The sequence below is a fragment of the Akebia trifoliata genome, chromosome 16 (assembly GCF_017979445.1).
Source record: "Akebia trifoliata isolate Shusen 1 chromosome 16, ASM1797944v1, whole genome shotgun sequence".
In the NCBI taxonomy this organism is placed as follows: Eukaryota; Viridiplantae; Streptophyta; class Magnoliopsida; order Ranunculales; family Lardizabalaceae; genus Akebia; species Akebia trifoliata.
This window is the reverse complement of record NC_141390.1, coordinates 625326-645645: the sequence shown is the minus strand read 5'-3', so window position 1 is coordinate 645645 and position 20320 is coordinate 625326. Positions and strand designations below refer to the sequence as shown.

The following is a 20320-nucleotide window of genomic DNA, read 5'->3' as shown; positions in this document are numbered from 1 at the left end:
ACCGAGTCGGATGGGAAAGTAGCTTTGTAACATAGGCTCATGGGTGTAGGCTCTGGAAAGGGACAACCGGTGGTGCAGAGTTTTGACTTTTAGGTCTCAATTCCCAAACCTTTTTCCCTTATCCCAAAAAAAAAGGCACTAGCAAAGAACTTCATGACTCATTCTGGAGATCAAATATCTTGGGATTTTAGTTTTAAAAAAGCTTTAACAATCTGGAGATTCAAGAGGTGACTAACTTGTTGGCATGTTTAGAGAATGTTCCAAGAGAGAGAAAGAGATAGGGAGAATGTGAGACTATGGGGGACTAGCAAAAATGGATCAATCACAATAAGGGTTATTTCTACGTTTCCTTTTGTGGCCGTGTGGAGCCCTAGGGTGCCAATGAAATTTCTTTCTTTGAATGGGTTGAGGATAGCGGAAGATTCTTACAATGGATAATTGGCGGAGAGGATTTTGAGGAGCTAATTTTTGTTGGATGTGTAAGTAGGATGAAGAATTGGAAAATCACCTCACTATTCATTGTGGGGTGGCAAGGGAGATTTGGACTTGATTCCTTCATTTGTTTGGTGTGGAGGGATGCTTGCCTCCATCTGTTAGAGATTTCTGAGTCTTGGGGTCAGTTGGGATCTTCATTTTGCAGATCCAAGAAAGTGTTGTAGTCTCTAACTCTGTTTGCTATTTCTTGGGGAATTTGGAATGAGCGTAATAGTAGGATTTTTTATGGAAAGGAACAACAAGTCAGCCAGATTTTATTGTTGGTTTTGGGACAGTTATTTTATTGGTGCAAGACTTTCGAGGAATTTAAGGGATTCTTCTTTGAGGACTTTCTGTTTAATAGGGATAGGGTGCAGGGGATTAAGATCTTGTTGTTTTGGGTGGCTTTTATTTTCTGTCATTTTATGCATTGTCTATTCGTTGGTCATCTCAACTAGCAGCATTAATATATTTTTCTTTTACTTATAAAAAAAAGGTAGCCAACCTTATCGAGCGTGTTTCTCAAATATAGAGCAACTCTATGGTGGAGGACAATCGTTGCTAAGAAGCTAGTAAAGATAAAATATTTTCTGCAAAATCTTTCTATAAGTCCTTATCCACCTCCAATCTCCCTTCTTTCCCCAAAATTTCCATTTGGAGCTGGCAGAAAAGTTCTGTCGAAGATTACTATAGGAGGGTTAAAATTTTAATATATACAAAAAAGAATATATTTTTTCAAAAATTACCAAAAACGACTTAAGTCACTGGACCGTCTAGCGTTTTAATGTGTTAAAATTCATTACTTAACCAAAAATGCCCTTGGAATAGTTAAAACGCTGGACTGTCCAGCGTTTTAATAACTTGCTTTTAGAGGTAATTATAAAAGCACCCCATGAATTTATAAGGGCAACCCACACCATAGCCAATTTTTTTTTTGTCTTATATGACTTAAAAGTTTTGGAATGAGCTGATTTTTGGTCAGGATGATCCCTATGACGAGGAGATCATCCTCACCAAAAATCAGCCCATTACGAAACTTCTAACCCCATCAAAACAAGTTCAACAACCATAAGTAATCCATTTTTTTTGTGAACCAATTTTGATGGGGTTAGAAGTTTCGGAATGGGCTGATTTTTGGTCTCTACCGTTCATTTATGTTGTTAAATAGCACCCCACAAGTGAAGTTCTGTATTCCGATAATTTTGTTTGTTATGTAACTTTTAATTATATAATTTCAGCTAAAGATTAACCCTAAATATAACTTGGACATCGAAGTTTCTTTAGAGGTTATCAGGCTGGTACACTTAAACGAAATTTGAAGGGATTTGAAGTGTTGTGTGTCTCAAGGTGTCAACTTGACCAGAAAAAATACCCCATAGACATCAATTTCAACTAATTCCATTGAGTAATTCTCTATAAAAATCTAATTAAAAAAGTTGAAGTAAGAGCGAAAAATATGTAGATTTGAATTTCAAATAAAAAAATGATCTTGATGGAAACCTAAAATTTTATATAAAACAGTAAAATAATCAAACAAGAAACTGACCTACAGAGACACCAATATCAGTGTCAGCAACTTGATTCTTCCTCAGCTTTCTCTCCAAATGTGCAGCAATCCATATTGTCCCAAGCGGCCCTTTCTTGGCCAAGATAAACTGCGAATAAAACATCTTCTTCGCAGCTCACAGAAACCCTAAATGCCATAAAAAAGCCCCAAACCACAAAAATTCAACTTTTTTACTACAACTTGTTCTTCTTTCACCAAAAAGTAGACCTCAAGCTTGAAAATTTCCCAAATTTAAAATTCTTACACCAAACCCTACAGATCCCAACCTCTTGAAACACCCTCAATCCCCCAAATTTTTCACAAAAACCTAAAAACAAGTTCAATTTCAACAAACCAAGTAAGAGAATCGAACTCCTGAAGTCAAATCCTCAAATATCTTCTACTCAATCCAAGCCGTTGACGAATTTCCCGAAGATTTCGCGAAGTAGAAATCCAAAAATTTCCTTTGAAATCTCCATGATTCAAAAGCCCTAGAACTACTAGAGGTCGAAAACGAGTCAAAAATGAAACTAGGGGTTTTAAGAGATCGTACCGAGTCGAGATCGGGAACAGAGAGCGAGTCGAAGTTGAAGTCGAAGTCGAAGGATGATAACAAAGAGATTGAAACTGGAAGCTTTGCTCTTTCGTTGTGATATAGAAATGCTCGAAAATCGGGAAAATTTTAGATTTTCGATTTCTTTATTTTCGCGAGATGAAGATGTGAGATCTCGCAAGCTGTTTTGTGGTCCAACAAGCCATCACATTCTTCAACAGCTTTGTCCAATGAAACTACGACACGAGGATTTCTTTAGTTGGACTTCTGTTATGAGAGGAAAGTCACTCCATCGAGACCGTCTTTGAACTTTGAAGCGCACTATTTGCTTCAAATTTTTGGAGGAATCTTACTTTTTAAATATTTGAACAATCTCCTTGTATTTTTTAGGGATTGGAGAGGATGATACGATTTGGTTGAGTTTCGTAAAAATTATCTTAGAGATTTACATATTATCTACCAAAGAAGGAATCAAAACAATCCCGAGAAGCATTGTCAGGACACACATGGTAAAGCAGTGGGAAGCGAAGTCTGGGGGAAGTTGAGAAGGAGAGACAATGGACGGAGGACCTTAGACTAAGGTTGTGATTCCAGATTGGTAGACCCAAATAGGAAGACATTACTTTCCTTATGAAGCATGATTGAAAATCATGGGAAACTTGCCAATTAAAATTTAATCCCTAAAAACACGAAGAAGATTCAGGGATTGAACATGATATTATCATATTAGGAAAAAGTTGAATTAGAAACGTATATAAGATTAGAAAGATATTTAAAGTTAATGGGAAACTCTCTAGAAGAAATTTATTGACAATTCTTGGATAATGATTACGTTTATCCATTTGGTCTGTATAGCTTGAAATATTCACCAATATAGAAAGATAATCAATCAATCCAATATTCTAATATACCTAATTGACCCTAATTGATACAAATCAAGATCTTCAATATATGTGATAAGATACAATATAACATTGATATGAACCATCTCATGCACATTATATAACATACAATAATTTATCTTTATTAATGGAGATGGATCTGATTGTTGATCATGATCATATATGATTGACAACGATGATCTTTTTATTTTTCTCATATAGAGATGTTGGAGAAGAAGTGAATATAGTGATGCATATAAATTGTTTGATAAAAATATCTAATAGGCATAAGTAACTAATGAGTGACTGTCTGTCAACAGTGGCAAGCAAGCGGTGTTGCCACTACTGCAATGTTGCCACCGCTGACGATAGAAAATGGACTAGTAAGATTGATCTCTCAAGAGAGACTAATCTTTGATACCATAAAAAGATTGGAAATTAATTTATTTCTTTCTTTTTTGATGAAAATTGCATAATCCTAATTGGATTTAAATAAAGATAAAATATTGAAGGATAAAAGCCAATCGATCTGAATTTAGAATGTAATCTTTCCTAATCTTATCTCGTTTAATCTTATTCTTTATGATATGATATGATATGGTGTATCACAATACACCTTATTACAATGCACCATATCATAATACTCTTAACACCTTCCCTCAAACTCATGGCGATTGAAAATTGAGGTGAGTTTGACAAAATATGAATCCTTGATTTGATTCTTTGTCTTGCAAGATAAGAAATGCCTTTGCCTGTCCAATTTTCATTGTCAATGAAAGTCTAAGTGATCGTTGAAGAATTTTTGTTGCCAAATGCGTCTTCAATGATAGGTAAGCCACATGCTCATATGTTTAGCAGAGGAGAAAATAGTTCAACTTAAGTAGACCTTCAATCAATCCAATATTCTAGTATACCTAATTGACGCAAACCTAGATCTTCAATAATGTGATGAGATACACCATAACATTAATATGAATTATCTCATGATATTAAACTCTACAAATATAAATATGAGGTAAATATATTTATTTAGAATTAAATGATTTTAATTTATAATTGTGAATCTGACTTAGGCATCAGAGTGTCTTTGATAGGTACCACACCAGTGTTAGACAAGTTCTTGTAGGTTTGATCAAGTGGCGTCGTGAATCTCAAGGTGATTGTGGAAAAATCCCTCATATAAACTAACTAGAGTTGGTCTCTACGTGAGTATCTTCTTTTGAGTTAAGGGAATAACAAAGGAAAAATAATTAAATCCTAAGAATATTATATAAAAAAATAGGAGAAGAGAAAAGACAATATATAAAGCTAAAGGGATATCCTTTCAAGGGGGTAGAAGAAAAAAGACAATAAAGTTATAATATTCTTAGAAAGGGGGATAGAGAAATGTACTAAAGTTTAAAGTTGTCGTCAAGATTCATTATGAGATTTAATCTTAACTCCTTGTTTATATGATAGATAAAGATTGAGACAAAAAGGGTGGCACAACCATCATGTTTTATTATAGATAGAAAATGGCATCAATGCCCTTATTGTCGTTATCATTTTTATGATCGTCACAATCTCAATCTCATTATCATTGTCACCACTTTTAGCATTGTCATCAACATCATTTATCCAAGATGTTGAAGATGAATCGATTTGGGAAGAAAAAAATCAAGGATTTTAAAGTCCTTTTCATTGGTCTATAAACGAAGACTGGGTTAATGGACGTGTCACTGGTTTGAAATTATAAAGTTATCCCAAATAGTTAACGAAACATGGATGGACCATCTAACATATTATTGAAATTGGAGAATTCCTCCAAACTTTTGAAGTAGGTTGGCCTCTTCAAAGTTTTTCCCATTCTGCAACATTGTTTTGGCTTTGTTTGGGCAAGGGTGATTGAATTTTTATTGGATGTTTAGTAAACATATAGATTATGTACATTAGATCGTGTATAGATGTCAATAATTCCCCTTTAAGAGAGAAAAGAGGGTGTTTTCACATGAAATAAGAGAGAGAGAGAGAGAGAGAGAGAGAGAGAGAGATTGTTGTCATACCAAGAGAGGGGTGAGAATAATCCCGAATGTCGGTGCAATGGTGGTATTTTCCTAAAAATAATTAACAAAAAGAGAAGTTCAATGTGTGCTCAATGGATCTTACAAACATAAAAAGTTGAAATTGAGCCTATTTTTCTTATCTTGATCCTCATTTTTGTTTTTCTCATTTCATAGTAAAATAAAGAACAAGAAGGCTACTATATTGGTAATTTGAGTATCCAAGCATATTTAAGCACTATAAACTGAAACTGAACTCTAAGTAATAGTTTAATATGTAATTTCCCCAAATACATGTGACAACTAACATACTATGAAAAAAAATATTGTAAATGATCACTCTAGTACCATTTCTATCCACTCTTCAATCTTACCAAATGATCATTTAAAGTTGAGAGTGATAAGGAGGGAGGTGGGATATTGGGTTTAGAAGAAACATCAATGATTGGGAACTGGAAAGGGTGGCAAGTTTATTAGGCTATTTACATGAGATTGTGGCAAGAGATGAAGTGGTAAAATGCTAGTTTTAGGCAAGAATAGAGTCGGGGACCTTCTCGATATATTTTTTCTATGACTCTTTGGTGCATTCAGCTCCGACAAAGAGTACCTTCCAAGGTTTTTTTCTTTATTTGGTGTGCATCATTGAGGAGAAACTTGAGCATCGACTAAGTTTTTCATAAAGGCTTCAACGGACCTACTGCGTATTTTTTTATGTGTAAAATGAGAAGACGGACCACTTGCTATTACATTGTGACTTTTCTCATCAGATTTGGGGATTCTTTACGGGTTTGTTTGGTGTGGCAAATACTTTCATAGGATAATTCAATTTCTTTTCCTGGCTTGGGATGAATAGGGATCTTCCTTCATGGATGTCAAAAGAGTACTTTAGAGGCTAGCACCGTTTGCAGTTTGTTGTAGAAATTGGAAGGGGCGCAATGGATAGTGTTTCAAGGAAGAGAAGTTGTTGTGGATGTTGTGTCTCTTTCCATATTTTCTTGTTTATTTTTTGGTGCAAGGTGTTCACGGAGTTTAGGGTGTCTTTTTTTGACATCTACGTGGGCAGATGGTATTGGGTGTGCATAGGGGTGTCAATGGTTCGGTTCCTAAGGAACTTAAAACTATAACCATTATATTAGTTTAGTTTCAATTTTTGTCGGTTCTCGGTTCGATTCCAAAATAAATGGAATTGGAACCGGAACTGCCAAAAATCATGGGTACCCATCGGTTCCGATTTTCAAGAATCGAATGAGAAAAAAAGTATTTCAAATCATTATAATAAAATATTATTTCAAAAAATTAACATATTATCAACAAAATTGTTGACTTAGTTATAATTTGTTACTTAACATATAAATTAATTATTTTTTTCAAAAATAAAAATTTATCTTTGTTAAAAGTAATAATTTTTTAGAATAATAACTCATTTTAAGTTTCAATCGAAATTTTATATGAAAAATTGAAGAATTTTGTATAACATGCATTTATTTTTAAAATAAAAATACCTTAAATCAGCTATAGTAATGAAAGAAATGAAAAAATAAATTAGTTCCGGGTACCCACGGGTACCCATTGGGTATAACATAACGGTTCTGGTTCCTATCGATTCAGTTCCATTTTAGACCCGGCTCTAATTGGCTCCAATAAAAAGGGATCCAGAGCTGAGGTATTCGATTTTGGTTAAATGGTACTCGTTGACACCCCTAGGTGTGCATAATTATTTTGTCCTAGGTGTTTCTTGTTGTTGTCTTTATTGTTTGTGGTTTTTGTGTTTTATCCTTGTTTTGTTCTTTGTTGGTCTCCTCGACCAATCTATTTGTAAAATTGGTTGCTCATAAAAAAAAAATCCTTGAGGATCAGACAAGTTATGATTTGAAAACATGGATTCTCGTCTTGTTTCATTCTTTACTGATACTGTGTTGTCTTGTCCAGGTCATATTGTCTTCTACGAGTCAAACCGTTTAAATCAGTTTAAAAATATTTATTAATTTGTATTTATATCTGATTAACCATATTCCTTTATTATGAGGTGCAATTGTAGATTCTCACTAAAAAAACTTTTCTTCTATATAAATAACAAATATTCGAATCCTTAAGGGCCTGTTTGCATGAAATTGGGGGTGGGGGCTTGATTAGGCATTCCCTTATAGACTAATTGGAAATGACTTAAATATTATTTTCTTCAACTTATAGCAAAAAACCTCTGAATTTTTCTCTAAAATCATTCATTTTCAAACTCTTCTACTGTACTACTAACTATAATTTTCTCCCACTACAAGAAAATTATGGCACCGCCCCTAATATGAAAAATCAGATTCCATGAATTTTTAATTACTTTGAAAAATGGAATCATGGAAATTTTGATTTTCTTTGTTTAATTATATTTTGAGAAAATAACAGGGGAAAAAGACGAAGAATAAGAGGAAATCCACAAAAGTGTAAGATTTTAGATTAAAGTGAAAATTTACTTTCCGTGAAAAATAGTAATTAAACAAGTATATATATAAAGCATTTCCCACCACCCATTTTTCATGTGTAATCAAACATACTTAAACCAAAATTTATATGACAAATAAACCTAGTTGACTCAATCAATATATTCAAAATATTATACAAATCTTCATGATGGATCATTCACATTGGTCATCACCCAAATCATTTCAATCTTTTGATGAGTTTTCTTCTATTAAATCATGTATTTATACTTTATTGATGCATAATTTTATGAATTAGTGTGTGATAACTTAAAATTGTTGTGGTAATATAAACTCTCCATTTTAATTTTTAAGTGATGTGGCAAAACAGGTAGGCCCTTCTGGACGGACCTCCCAGAAAATAAACGCCTGACACAGGTTTCCTTAATAAATACGGAAGTGTGTAATCAATTTTACGAGATGAGAAATAGTACGAGAAATAGAGAGGAAATAAAATTGAAATTTTGGATCCGAAATCCGAATCAGAAGGTGTTTCATGGAATCTCTCTCACCATCATTTAAAAGTGGCTATGGTTAAGACTTGTGTTCGTTCTTTAATAGAAAAAATAAAAATAAAAAAATGGGATCGGGTTCGGATCCAATAAGAATCGGATCGTTCCTTATTGGAATTTGATTACAATTGGATCGGGCCTAAATTGGAACAAATCCGTTTTGATATCTCTTTATACTATTATAATAAGAGAAACTGAGTTAAAAGTGGTTTCATGTCAAAATTTAAATGGTCAAAAATACCCTTATGTTATATTTAAATTTAATATAATCAAGGTTATTTTAATAAAAAATGAAAAAAAAAATTTACAATCTATTACTGCCCTTACAATCTACTACTGGCACGTTCTTTAATCAATATTTTAAATTATAAATAATTCATTTTAATACATGTGCACACCTTCGAGTAAATTATAAATAAATTTCATAAATTTAAATAAAGTATTTAATAAAATAATAATTTGATCGGTTATTAAATCGATCTTTACCGGGACTCAAATCCTTGATCAAGATCGAAGATCCAGAGTTATTGGATCGGATCTTGGGTCTGACTGATCCATTCATAGTATTACTTCTGAGTGTTATTTTTGACTTGGATTAATTTACCTTTTTAATGATTGGGAATTTGAGTTTGAAACATTTTTGGTATCTAACATAAAGTGAGTTGAGTTCTAATTTGTTTTTATCCAATGGTTGTCTGAGTCAACTGGTCAGGATAGTTTGGATGGTGAGTGCGTTTGACTGGATGAAAAATTATGGAATAATTAGTTTTTGAAAAAATCTTGATCTCAGTAAAATTAATTTTTTATTGGAAAATTAGCACTTTGAGGACCTTTGGTTTGGATTTTTAGAACTAATTTTAAATTAGTATATTTAAATTATGAAAACTAATTTTCAGAATCTCACTCTTTCACATATTTTGGAAACTGATTTCAAACTCTAGAAGTATATTATTTCCTTTTATTGAATCATACGTTGCAAACACACATGTATTACAAAATTTAGGGAATAAAGGACTTTGGAAAAGAGATTTTTTTTTACTCTAAATAGTTCCTAAGTTTTGGGCCCATATTATGTCATTGAATAAATCCTTCTCTATCTGTTGCGGGTCGAGGGCTCCTTCTCCTTCTTGAAACTCCGATTTGTATTTTTCATATAGAAATCTCTGATCGATAATAGGGCAAAATCCATTTTGCATCATATCTAAAGAATTCCTTCGATTTCTTAGTAGTCTATTTAGTAATTTTTTCTTTTATTAACCGTCCACATTTCTCACAATTGAATGTTTAAACCGTTCAAACTCATCGTTTTCATCCAAAACCATAGGATTTTTGGCATCTCAATTAAGTATCAAATACTCTATTCCGTTGGAAAGGATTTAAGAAGAAAGAAAAAATCATTTTCGGTGGTTTTTTTTTCACTTTTTTATATTAATTTTTAGATGAAAATTGATCAAAAATGATTCTTTTGGGATTAAATCTTAAGTTTTTAGTCAATATTTCCATGTTTTTTAATTAAAAAAAACTTGAAAATTGAAATTAAGTGAGTTTTAACTCGGCACTAAACAAAAAAACATCGAGTTCAAAAAGTGGTGAACTTGACAATAAATTAAAAAAGAGGTGAGTTTGCCAATAATGAGAGACCATTAAAAAATAAAAAACTTTTCTAAATGTCCTGCCAAGCTACCGCATAGAACTTAGGGAATATATAAAAATAAATCCTTCAATCAGGGTCCTTTCAATAATTTTCCCCAAAATTTAAGATAGATACGTGATTAAATTATTTCAAATTATTTAAATTTTTTTTAAATGGATAAACTAGTTTTACACCATATTTTATCATTAAATACGTTATAAAAGTCCTTTTTGCAATTAAAAATATTAGTGAAGATGATTTTGAATAAAATATAACAAAAAGATATCTTTGTAAATTTGAATATAACTAGTTATAAAAGGCCTTTTTGCAATTAAAAATATTAGTGAAGATGATTTTGAATAAAATATAACAAAAAGATATCTTTGTAAATTTGAATATAACTAATTAATGTGGTAATAGGCACAGTGATAAAGTTCGGATTTTGTAATTGTTCGGTGGTAGAGGTTCAATTCGGATAAATACTAAAAAAAATTTGTTAAAAAAGACATATTAGTAAAAAGATGCACAAAAACAAAACCTTAGACTATAGACAGACACAAGAAACATATTTCACATAAAAAAAAAAAAAGGTCTTTAGCTTTAATTATGGGAGGATCACTTTGATAATCAGAATCAAACATAACATGCAATTCTATATTTGTCTTTTTTTAGTTTCGTCAGGTACAAATTACCCTAATGCTTGTTAATTGAACTCAATTGTATTCTGAAGACAAATTCGTCGAACATATATTTTTTAGAAGAATGAAACATAAGATGGTGTATCACACTTTAACCTTTAAAGAAAAGAAAATTAAAAAAAAAAATGAAAATTTTTCTTTGCTTTCTGTTATATTGTTGACAATATACATGATAATGCTCAATGTACAAGCAAAATCTCTGTTAGAGCTTTGTCTATTAATTTTGGATCTATAAAGACAACACCATTACACGGACACAAAGACATAAAAAAAAAAAAGTCTTTGTTGGTGAGAAGGTTACAAACTTAAAATTTAGTAGATTGAAGGGCAGAGAAAGCCCCCACAACGTTCTTGGCTGCTATCACCTTGGAGACCAACAGCTTCCACTTTGCTTCGTCCTTCCTCGTCTGACTCTGCATTTTTTCCTTGAAATGCCTGAAGAAAACAATAAGAAAGCATTAAAACCACTACCACCATCACTACTGAATTTCAGGTCACACCTCAACAACTTCTCAAAGTCCCAACTTTTACTTATTACACGCCAATTAAAAATAAAGTGAAAATTGGAGTGCCAATAGAAGCTCTCACATTTTTTTATATTCTAGATTTCTATTTTTCAGGTTTTTGGATTTTATATGAGCCTAATCATAATTGTAAACAACTACTGAAATTATTTAGATGAGTGTGTTATAATGTTGAGATTATAATTTGAATCAAACCTTTTGTAATGTTTGAAGAGTGTGTTTTAATATTTAATTGGGATGTGATAAATAATTTAACAAATTGAAGTGTAATAAGTAAAAGTTGGGGTGCCAATAGTAGTTCTCGAAAAGTAAGATCCACTTGATCAGCATCTTGTGTTCAACTGTCATTTAATTTTTTTAAAACTTACCTACAGAGAGGAACCTTGCAAGAATCAGGTTCGTTGCACATTCGAGAATGCAGTTCGAGAAGTTGCCACATTCGCTTGCAGTGGATGCATCCACCAGGGACTCGGATCTTGCAAGTGGAGAAGTGACGGACCAGAGTCTCGAGTCCCTTGCAGGCTGGGAAGCCACACACTATTTGGCTACCCTTCAGCACCTTGTCTCGGGGTCCAATTGTCCGACACCCGTCTCTGCAAATGTGCAAGAGGGCTTCCATTGCCTCGTGCAGTTGCACGTACATCTTCTTCTCTTCTATTTTCTTCAGTTTTTCTTCCTTTCTCTGCATATATAAGGAGCAAACATAAGAGCAAGCCCAGATCCTACATTTGAACTGAAATACAAGTGAAAACTTTGAATCCTCCTGACATCAAATTACAACAGAAACTGAGACGAACAAAGGTAAATCACAGAGTACATACTAGGTTTAGGTGGGCAGTGTCTACTAGTCTAGATAACGAATTATATATAAGGTCCCGTTTGGCAGCCAACATTTGTCCTATATGAGTTAGAAGTTTTGGAATGGGCTGATTTTTTTGAGGATGGTCTCCTCACCATAGAGATCATCCTCATAAAAAATCACCCCATTCCTAAACTTCTAACTCCATCAAAATAGGTTTACAAATCAACGGTGAAAATTGATGGTTCACGATTCTTCAACTTTAAACTGGGGTTAGAAGTTTCAGAATAGGCTGATTTTTGTGAGGATGATCTCTAAGGTGAGGAGACCATCTCACAAAAAATCAGCCCATTCCGAAACTTCTAACCCATATAAGAAAAATTTTGGCTCCCTATCATTGGCTGCTGAACATCGTCCTTATATATATTGGATGAGAAAACTGGACTAAAGTATTGACTTTTGGGTAATTGTTCATTGGTTAGAGTGAAGAGCAAAATGCGCATGTGTGCAGGGATTTGGAAGCCCAATATATGCATGGTTTTACATGCATACCACATAAGTATTCTGCATCTTATATTGTTAAGAAAAGTTATGCACTACACATCTTTAGTCATTCTGAATAACTATAAGTTATTAAAGTTATCAAACTTACAGAATCGGACTCCACAACTGATTCCAGCAATTCTTGCTCAAGTGCTGGGTCAACTCTTCGCATTACTTTCCATCCTTCAGTTTTAGAAATTGTCTTAAAGTCCTTCACAACCATACGGACACATACAAGATAGAGGCGTGATGCATCGCACTGCCTTGCTAACTGAAGCACATCAATTACGTTTTCTATGGTCAGCCAAGCCTTCTCCAATATGGTTATGCAAACTCTTTTGAGAGACAGCACTGAGAAGGAGTGAGATAAAAATAGCAAGTGTAGGGCATACTTCTTCATATCCTCCTCCTCATAGCTGTGGAAGGAAATCAAAAGTACTACTTTAAGAACTTAAGATCCATAATTTTAATTGTTATAGTATAAAATATAGATATCACCAATTCTATAATATATCAGAGGCTGATTTTATATGATATCAGAGTTAGGAATTTTGGCTACTATATGAAAACACTTTTTATTTAATAAGTAAGCAAATATGAATACACTTGCAATCAAGATTTAAAATCTCTACTCATGCAACGTCTCAATTAGGTGAAAAAATTGTCTCAACGATCTAGACATTCGGAGACACTCTGAAACATTCAATTTTTTGGGGTCAATGTTTTGTTCCAGTTTTGGCTGAAACGTTTCAAGGAGGTACGAAACTTTAAACCATGCTTGCAATAACGGCTTAGACAGAATTGAATGGAGGAACAAGATCCATTCAACTGTACCCAAATTTTTAGGATAAGGCTTTGACGATGATGATGACGACTTATGATCTTACTTATAAATGGGAAAATTTGTCTTTTGGAATCTCTTTCAAAAACTGATGGACTCCTCACATCATAAAAATAAACTCTCCTCCTTTATGATAGGTGTGGGGAAAATTGGCTCTGACAACCGTTTGTAAAACTCTCTACACAGAAAGAGTGATCAATAACCAACCTCTTTCATGTTTTTCTATCCACAAAAATAAACTCTCCTCTTTTCTGATAGGTGTGGGAAAATTTGGCTCCAATAATCATTTGTAGAACTCTCTGCACAAGGAGTGATCAATAACCAACCTCTTCATGTTTTTATATCCACAAAAATAAACTCTCCTCTTTTCTGATAGGTGTGGAAAAATTTGGCTCCAATAATCACTTGTAAAACTCGCTGCACAAAGAGTGATCATTAACCAATCTCTTTTGTGTTTTCCTATCATAATATATAACAAGTATCACAACCTTTTTTAAACTCTTCTTTACAACTAAATAAACACGAAGTAGTAAGTAATAAAACTCCCTCCCACACAATTAAACAAACCTCACTCTAATGTGTTTGGTAACCTTTGAAACTCTTCCACACAACTAATTAAATTAATGTTACTGGGTTACTCCGAACCGTACATAAATTCTTGAGGGAAAAATGAAAAAAGAAAAAGGAAGAAGGTACAAGAAGAAGGAAGAGACAAAAACCCACATCAATTGACTGGTCAGGAAGAACTAAATGTTCAGCATGGCTGTAGCCTTCTTTGAAGCATATCTACACCGGAAACTAAACCTTTTTTTTTTTTGGGAGGGGATAAAGGTGAAGGTGAGATTTTGATCCCAGGTATGTGGTATTACCGCTCACAAACTTTTACCAACTTACCAAGTTGGCACAGTCATACTGAAAACCAAACTCATTGATGAAGAATCATTATCAATTACAATAATAATAGTAAAAGTAAATCTGAAAGACTTCTTTCATAGAAAAATAATGAAAAAAGATATTCATAAAGTTTCTTATTGGCATCGAGATCATCCTCATTTGATTGAAGAAGTTTTTTTCTTCAAGGGGGGCAGGGGATGAAAATACAAGAAGGATGTCAGGCATACCAGGAAGAGTAGAGGAAGCGGATAAATGTACTGACAGCTTTGGAAGGCACACAAGAGATTCTAATATATCGAATACCATCTTTAACTTTTGCCTGCTTCAACAAATTCTTCAGCACAGGTGATGCAATACCCTGCACAAAAAATAGTAATAAGTGAATGCTTTCTTTCTCAGAATTCCTGTTTCATTGTTATTTGATCACTTCTAGAGTAATCCATTTTACCAAGGATGGTCAGAAGTCAGAACATTATAAGAAAATGCTAAAAAATGCTGATAGAGATCGACTCAGAATCTGGTTTAACATGGACACAAAATTCAAAGTCCAAACTCTAACAGTTTTTAAGGCAGCCAAACATGACAATTAACCCAACCAATTCTCTATAATATGGTAATCATGTCAGACCTCCTTCATTAATTTGATAATTGGGCAAATCTGGCATGCCTCCCTAAATTCAGAAAATCTCGAGTTGCCACTCTAGGCTTTGATTTAGTTGGATTTTCAAAGGCAATAATCAAGGGAGGGAAGTCTAATTTTTTTGGGGTATAGGGGTACATGTCGATTTTGAGTAGTTAACAAGGGGAATTTTTTTAAAAGAAAAAAAAAACTGATCTTAGATTAAATCACTTCTATCGAAGTATATAACTCTGATTCGATCAAATTTAAAAGGTTACAATGTCTTTTCTTCAACAAGAAAAACCTAACGCTTATATCAGAAATTTAGGCCACCTGAATGCATTAGTTCCTTCCAGTCTGATATTTCTTGAAATCCATCACAACTTTGACAAACTAATACCATCCAAAAATTAAAAGCATGAGTCCTCTCTAATTGAACCTAAATAAAATTTTAATGATACTGAAAAATTTGTCCATGATCTAAATTGAGATAATGCAAATTTACTCACAAGAACACTTGAATGAGCTGGAATAAAGGTCAGGTCCTCCGTCATAATATGGACATTAGCTTCGTATCCTTCCTTAAAAAGTTTATCCCATGTCTCTTTCGTTTCCTTTGGTACATAACTAGAACCCAAGAGCTTTTTGGGAAAATTAGAGCCAGAACAGTTTGCACCCGGGACTGGGAGTGGAGGTGGTTTGGGGATTTTATCATTGTGGCCGAGAGAAGATGTGGAAACTTCCACGACAGGTAAAACATCAACTGGGCTGCCTTCTCCTATCCGTAGGTTGAAACAGTTCTTGAAGGATTCACCAGTTGAGGATACCCACGAAGAATCAAGGTATGGTATTGCCATTAACTATCACTGTTTATTACAGATTATAGTTCAGTTTCGCCTGAAAATTTAAATACAATAGAAATCAATCAGAGACAAAAGTAAACAAATTTGTATATATTAATAGGAAACCATCAACTTTCATGAATTAAAGAAACATCAAGATATGTAGATTGCTCAGATAAGAGCATTAATGGCGAGATGGAGACTTCATGGAAATGTGCAGATATCAATTCTTCAGGAGAGAAACTAAATAAGACAGCGAATTCCAAGGCTAAAGAAGGCGTTGTGCATCAGAATTTTATAGTTCTTGATTCTCTTCTCATTCCAAGAGAGCTTAGTTTCATTTCTATGTAATTATGCTCGTTTGTAGCATATTTTTCTGTTTCTAATTGAAGGGGTGGGGTCCCTTAGAGCCCTAGCTTAGTAACAAAGATAAAAGATGTATAGATTGCAGAGTCGATATCTCCAGATTATCTCAAAAGATGGCAAAATTTTCCATGTGAGCTACAATACATGTTCACATGCGGAATTTAAATTTAAAACAAGACAAGGGGAGATTGGAAAGCTTGATGGTTTCAAACAGGAAAAGCATCAAAATAAAATAAAAATAAAAAAAATGCTTTGCCCACAGTTGAAAGGACTTGGTGTTTGGATTGGAAAAGAAACTTTGTGATCCCTTGCCATACTAGAAGAAAACTTTATTTAATGTCCACCAGAATGATTTTTACGGAATCTTAACTTGTCAACGAAGAAGTCTAAATCCCCAAAATTTATGATCTAAAGAAAACCCCACCACATGAATCTGAAGTTTGAAGGAAGGCACATTTTGTAAACATAAAGTTTACATCTTTAAAATAAGATGGTGGGGTTTACAATGGGAATCACTCCAAAAAGTACAAATTTTGTGAAAAAGTGGAGATTTAAGAAATAAAATGCCTTAAAAGACGGAGTAAACAATTTTGAATCTAAAATACTGAAGCTCTCTCCTTCCTACACAGACTCCAATAAAAATAAAAATAAAGTAAAAAATTTGGAACTCTGAAGAGGACCGATGAATACCTGATCTACGGTTTCACCTTTGAATATTCCAACTTTTAAGCTAAAGAAAAACTCAAACACACTCAAAGAACTATTCCTACTTTCATTCTACTGAGAACAATAAGTACAAATACAGGGTTTTAACGTAAATCAGACCGATTTCATCATTGAAAGCTGATTAGATTCATGCACTTAACATCAAACTTATAAAAATCCTAGAAAACTTACAAAACCAGAAATCTTAATTAAAAGTTGACAAAATTAAAAGCTTGAATATTAGATCTAATACCTCTAAGATGATTAAATAGTAAAACCAAACGTTTTACTGAGATGTTAGTCAAAAAACCAGCAAAAAAAAACTACTACAATTTCAGTAAGAGATTTTGCTCAAATCTTCAAACAAGAAAACTTCTCTGTGGCCAAAAATCGTGAAAGAAAACAATAAGTACAGCAATTTGTTAAAAAAATTGAGAAAAAAGGTATCAAAATCACTCGAACAGTTCATATACTAAAAAAACAAAGATTTTTCTTAATCCTCACCAAGAATTTCAATACGATTCGCTCGATAAAACTAATCGATTACTCCACATATCAAACTCAAGAAAGATTAAAAAACTTGACAAGATAGCAAAAAAAAAAAAAAAACCCTCTGAAGCTGATAATCTCTCAACAAATTTCAGAAAAATCAAATGAGAACTAATTGAATTCTAGATCGAAATCCAATAAGGAAAACAAGCTTACGCGTCGAACGAATCCTCTGCTTCTCAAATCTTCATCTTCTCCGAAAAATCTTAGTCGGATCGCAAACTCTCTTTCAGAGGAGATTTAGAAAGAGAGAGAGAGAGAGACGAGTGCGCAAAACAGGTGGGAAATGGACACGAAACAGTTTATATATTGGAGAGTGGGGAGTATGAGAATGAGAACGAGAGGAGATTTTAGCGGTAAGTATATTTATATCGTGAGATTTTCTCTGAATTTGCTTTCCTCGAGATTCTGATTACCAAATGATATTATAAAATTGTATAAAATCAAAATGCCACGTGGCTAACATATTTGGTCGACTCAACTTGATGGATGACTTGTACCTATCAGATTTGGGTGCCTCCAAAAAGTGGTCCAAACTTGGACTGTCCGTCAACTTCGCTTAACCCTAACCCTAACCCTAACATCACAATTGCGCCGGAATAGAGAGGGCACTAGAACAAGTGCTAATGTTTTTAGGGTATGGCTGTTGTGGATAACAGCTTAGCTTATTTGCCTTAGAGATTCCTCAAAGACAAATCCAACTTCTACTTAAATGAATGACATGGTTGTTTGGTCGTCGTGACATCGAAAGTTAATGGAAGATGACTCAATGACATGGTTGTTTGGTCATCAGGACATCGAAAGATAATGGAAGATTGACTGGAGATAGCATCGTTAAAATTTGTTGATGGATCAATGACTAGCTAGAAATATCCTTTGCTTGTAGAAAAGTTAATCCAAAATTTTTGTAGAAGTCTGGATCGATCAATCACACGAAACCATGTGTATTGAGGGTATTTCCAATTTAAAAAACTACCATTGTTAGGTTTCTTGCAATTGGTCATATGGGATTTGGTGAAATCCTAGATTGAATTTTAGCTTAGATTAACTTTTCAGTAGGATAGGTTGCTAACACCACGAAGCCACCCTAAGTGCCTCCCCTTTACTCAATGTCATGTTAGGCCTTCTTGGACCTACCTCTATCAATGAAAATTTTTTTACTCGTAGAAAAGTCAATATGAGATTTCTTCAAATCCTTAATCGACCAATCACACAAATCCATGTGTATTGAGGGCATTCCCAATTTACAAAACTACCTTTGTTAAGTTTCATTGCAATTGGTCATTTAGGATTTTGCAACATCCTAGATTGGCGTTTTTGCACATATTAATTTTTTTGTGAGCAAAACATTTCTTCCTGTCAATGTTAACATTAGAGATTTTCTTTCTTATTTTATTTTCTTGTGAGCATGGCATGGAATAAATCATGGATTATGTCGCTTTGCACAATAAAAAAGTGATTTGAAGATATGATATTTTTTTTTAAATAATTGTCGAACTCAATAATAATTATTGTTGAGCTCGAAATAAAAAATGGTGAGTTCAATAATAAAAATATTGAACTCAAAAATTCAAATTGTTGACCTCGACACTGAAAAACCCACTCATTTTTATTTTTTCAAGTTTTTTCAACTAAAATACATGGAAAGATCAACTTGAAACTTGATATGATGACCTATGTAGATGATTTCAAACCAAAACAACCATTTTTGATTGATTTTTAACAAAAACACAAAGCAAAAGAATTGAAAAATCTTAATTTTTTTATATACATCTTCAAGTTTGAAAAAAATCTTTGAAAATAATTTCTTCTTCTTTCTCAAATCCTGTTCATCAAAATGGAATCTCCAAAACTTGATTAGTATGCCGAAAATTCAATATTTTTGGACGAAAATTATACGTTTGAATAGTTAAGGTAATTTTAACATTTCAATATGAGAAATGTCTATAATGGGGTTCAGAGATTGATTAGAAAAGAGGAATTTGCTAAATGGACTATTTAATTTAGTCAATGACTAATTAGAAAGAAAACCTTGCGCAAGGGACCATTAAATAGTTTTCCCAACTTAGTAAAGCTTGGGGAATGCATATTACTATGTTTTAAAAACTAGAGTTGCCCTATGTTTTAGTATGGACCCTCACATGCCGTAGTACCGAAGAGTACAACGAATGATTAACATAAAGGGCTATAAAATCATTAGTGGCCTTATGGTGCAATATATTAGAGTTACACTTGAAAGCTGCAAATAAGAGGGTTAGAAGTAAAAGAAAAGTAGTAAAAAATTGTGTTTGGAAAGTAATAAATAATTTGTATGGAAAACAGTAAATGATTTATGATCTATAAGAAAAAGTGAGAAAAGAAAATAGTAAAGCAATTTTTAGTCTTTGTCTCATAATGTGTGTCACAAGGTCTGTGATTTAGTCATTCTTGTGGATTTAATTCTCACATCACATGTCTTCAATGGGTCAATATTATTCTAGAATGCGGTTGATGTGATTGCAGATAAGAACTTAACTTTCGTGGCATAAGAAATTCGTGAAGGGAAACTTTGACTTCCACCTAGATGTTGAGGTACAAATTAAGACCAATGTTGTATTGATTAGGGGAGGTGTTTTAGTTGGGAGATTAATAAATGAGGGGTTTTATTAAGAGTTACGATAAAATGACGCGCTAAAACATATGCAGTCTGTACACAAATGATGTGGCATGTGTACAGAATCGTAGATTTTTTTTTTTCGAGATACACAAGAAAAAATATCTACGATTCTGTGCACTTGCCACATCATTTGTGTACAGACCACGTACACTTTAGATTGTCATTTTATCATTAG

At 33.2% G+C, this 20320-nt stretch overlaps 2 protein-coding genes across 2 annotated transcripts in view; both read right to left on the bottom strand.

Moving 5' to 3' along the window:
• SYN4 (sister chromatid cohesion 1 protein 4) overlaps positions 1–2753 on the bottom strand; it is a 32357-nt gene extending 29604 nt beyond the window's left edge. The window contains 1 exon segment of the mRNA XM_086428081.1: positions 2021–2753. Coding sequence (XP_086284207.1) covers positions 2021–2144 — 124 coding nt within the window. The 5' untranslated portion in view covers positions 2145–2753.
• An 8171-nt stretch (positions 2754–10924) lies between these two features.
• BT3 (BTB and TAZ domain protein 3) lies at positions 10925–17807 on the bottom strand. Its single transcript, XM_086428617.1, has 6 exons — positions 17646–17807; positions 15537–15924; positions 14636–14766; positions 12783–13089; positions 11700–12013; positions 10925–11242 (listed from the first exon to the last, which is right to left on the bottom strand). Exons 2-6 carry the CDS (start codon positions 15882–15884, stop codon positions 11113–11115), a joined length of 1230 nt encoding a protein of 409 aa, XP_086284743.1. The 5' UTR covers positions 15885–15924; positions 17646–17807; the 3' UTR covers positions 10925–11112.
• Between the last annotated feature and the right edge of the window lie 2513 nt (positions 17808–20320).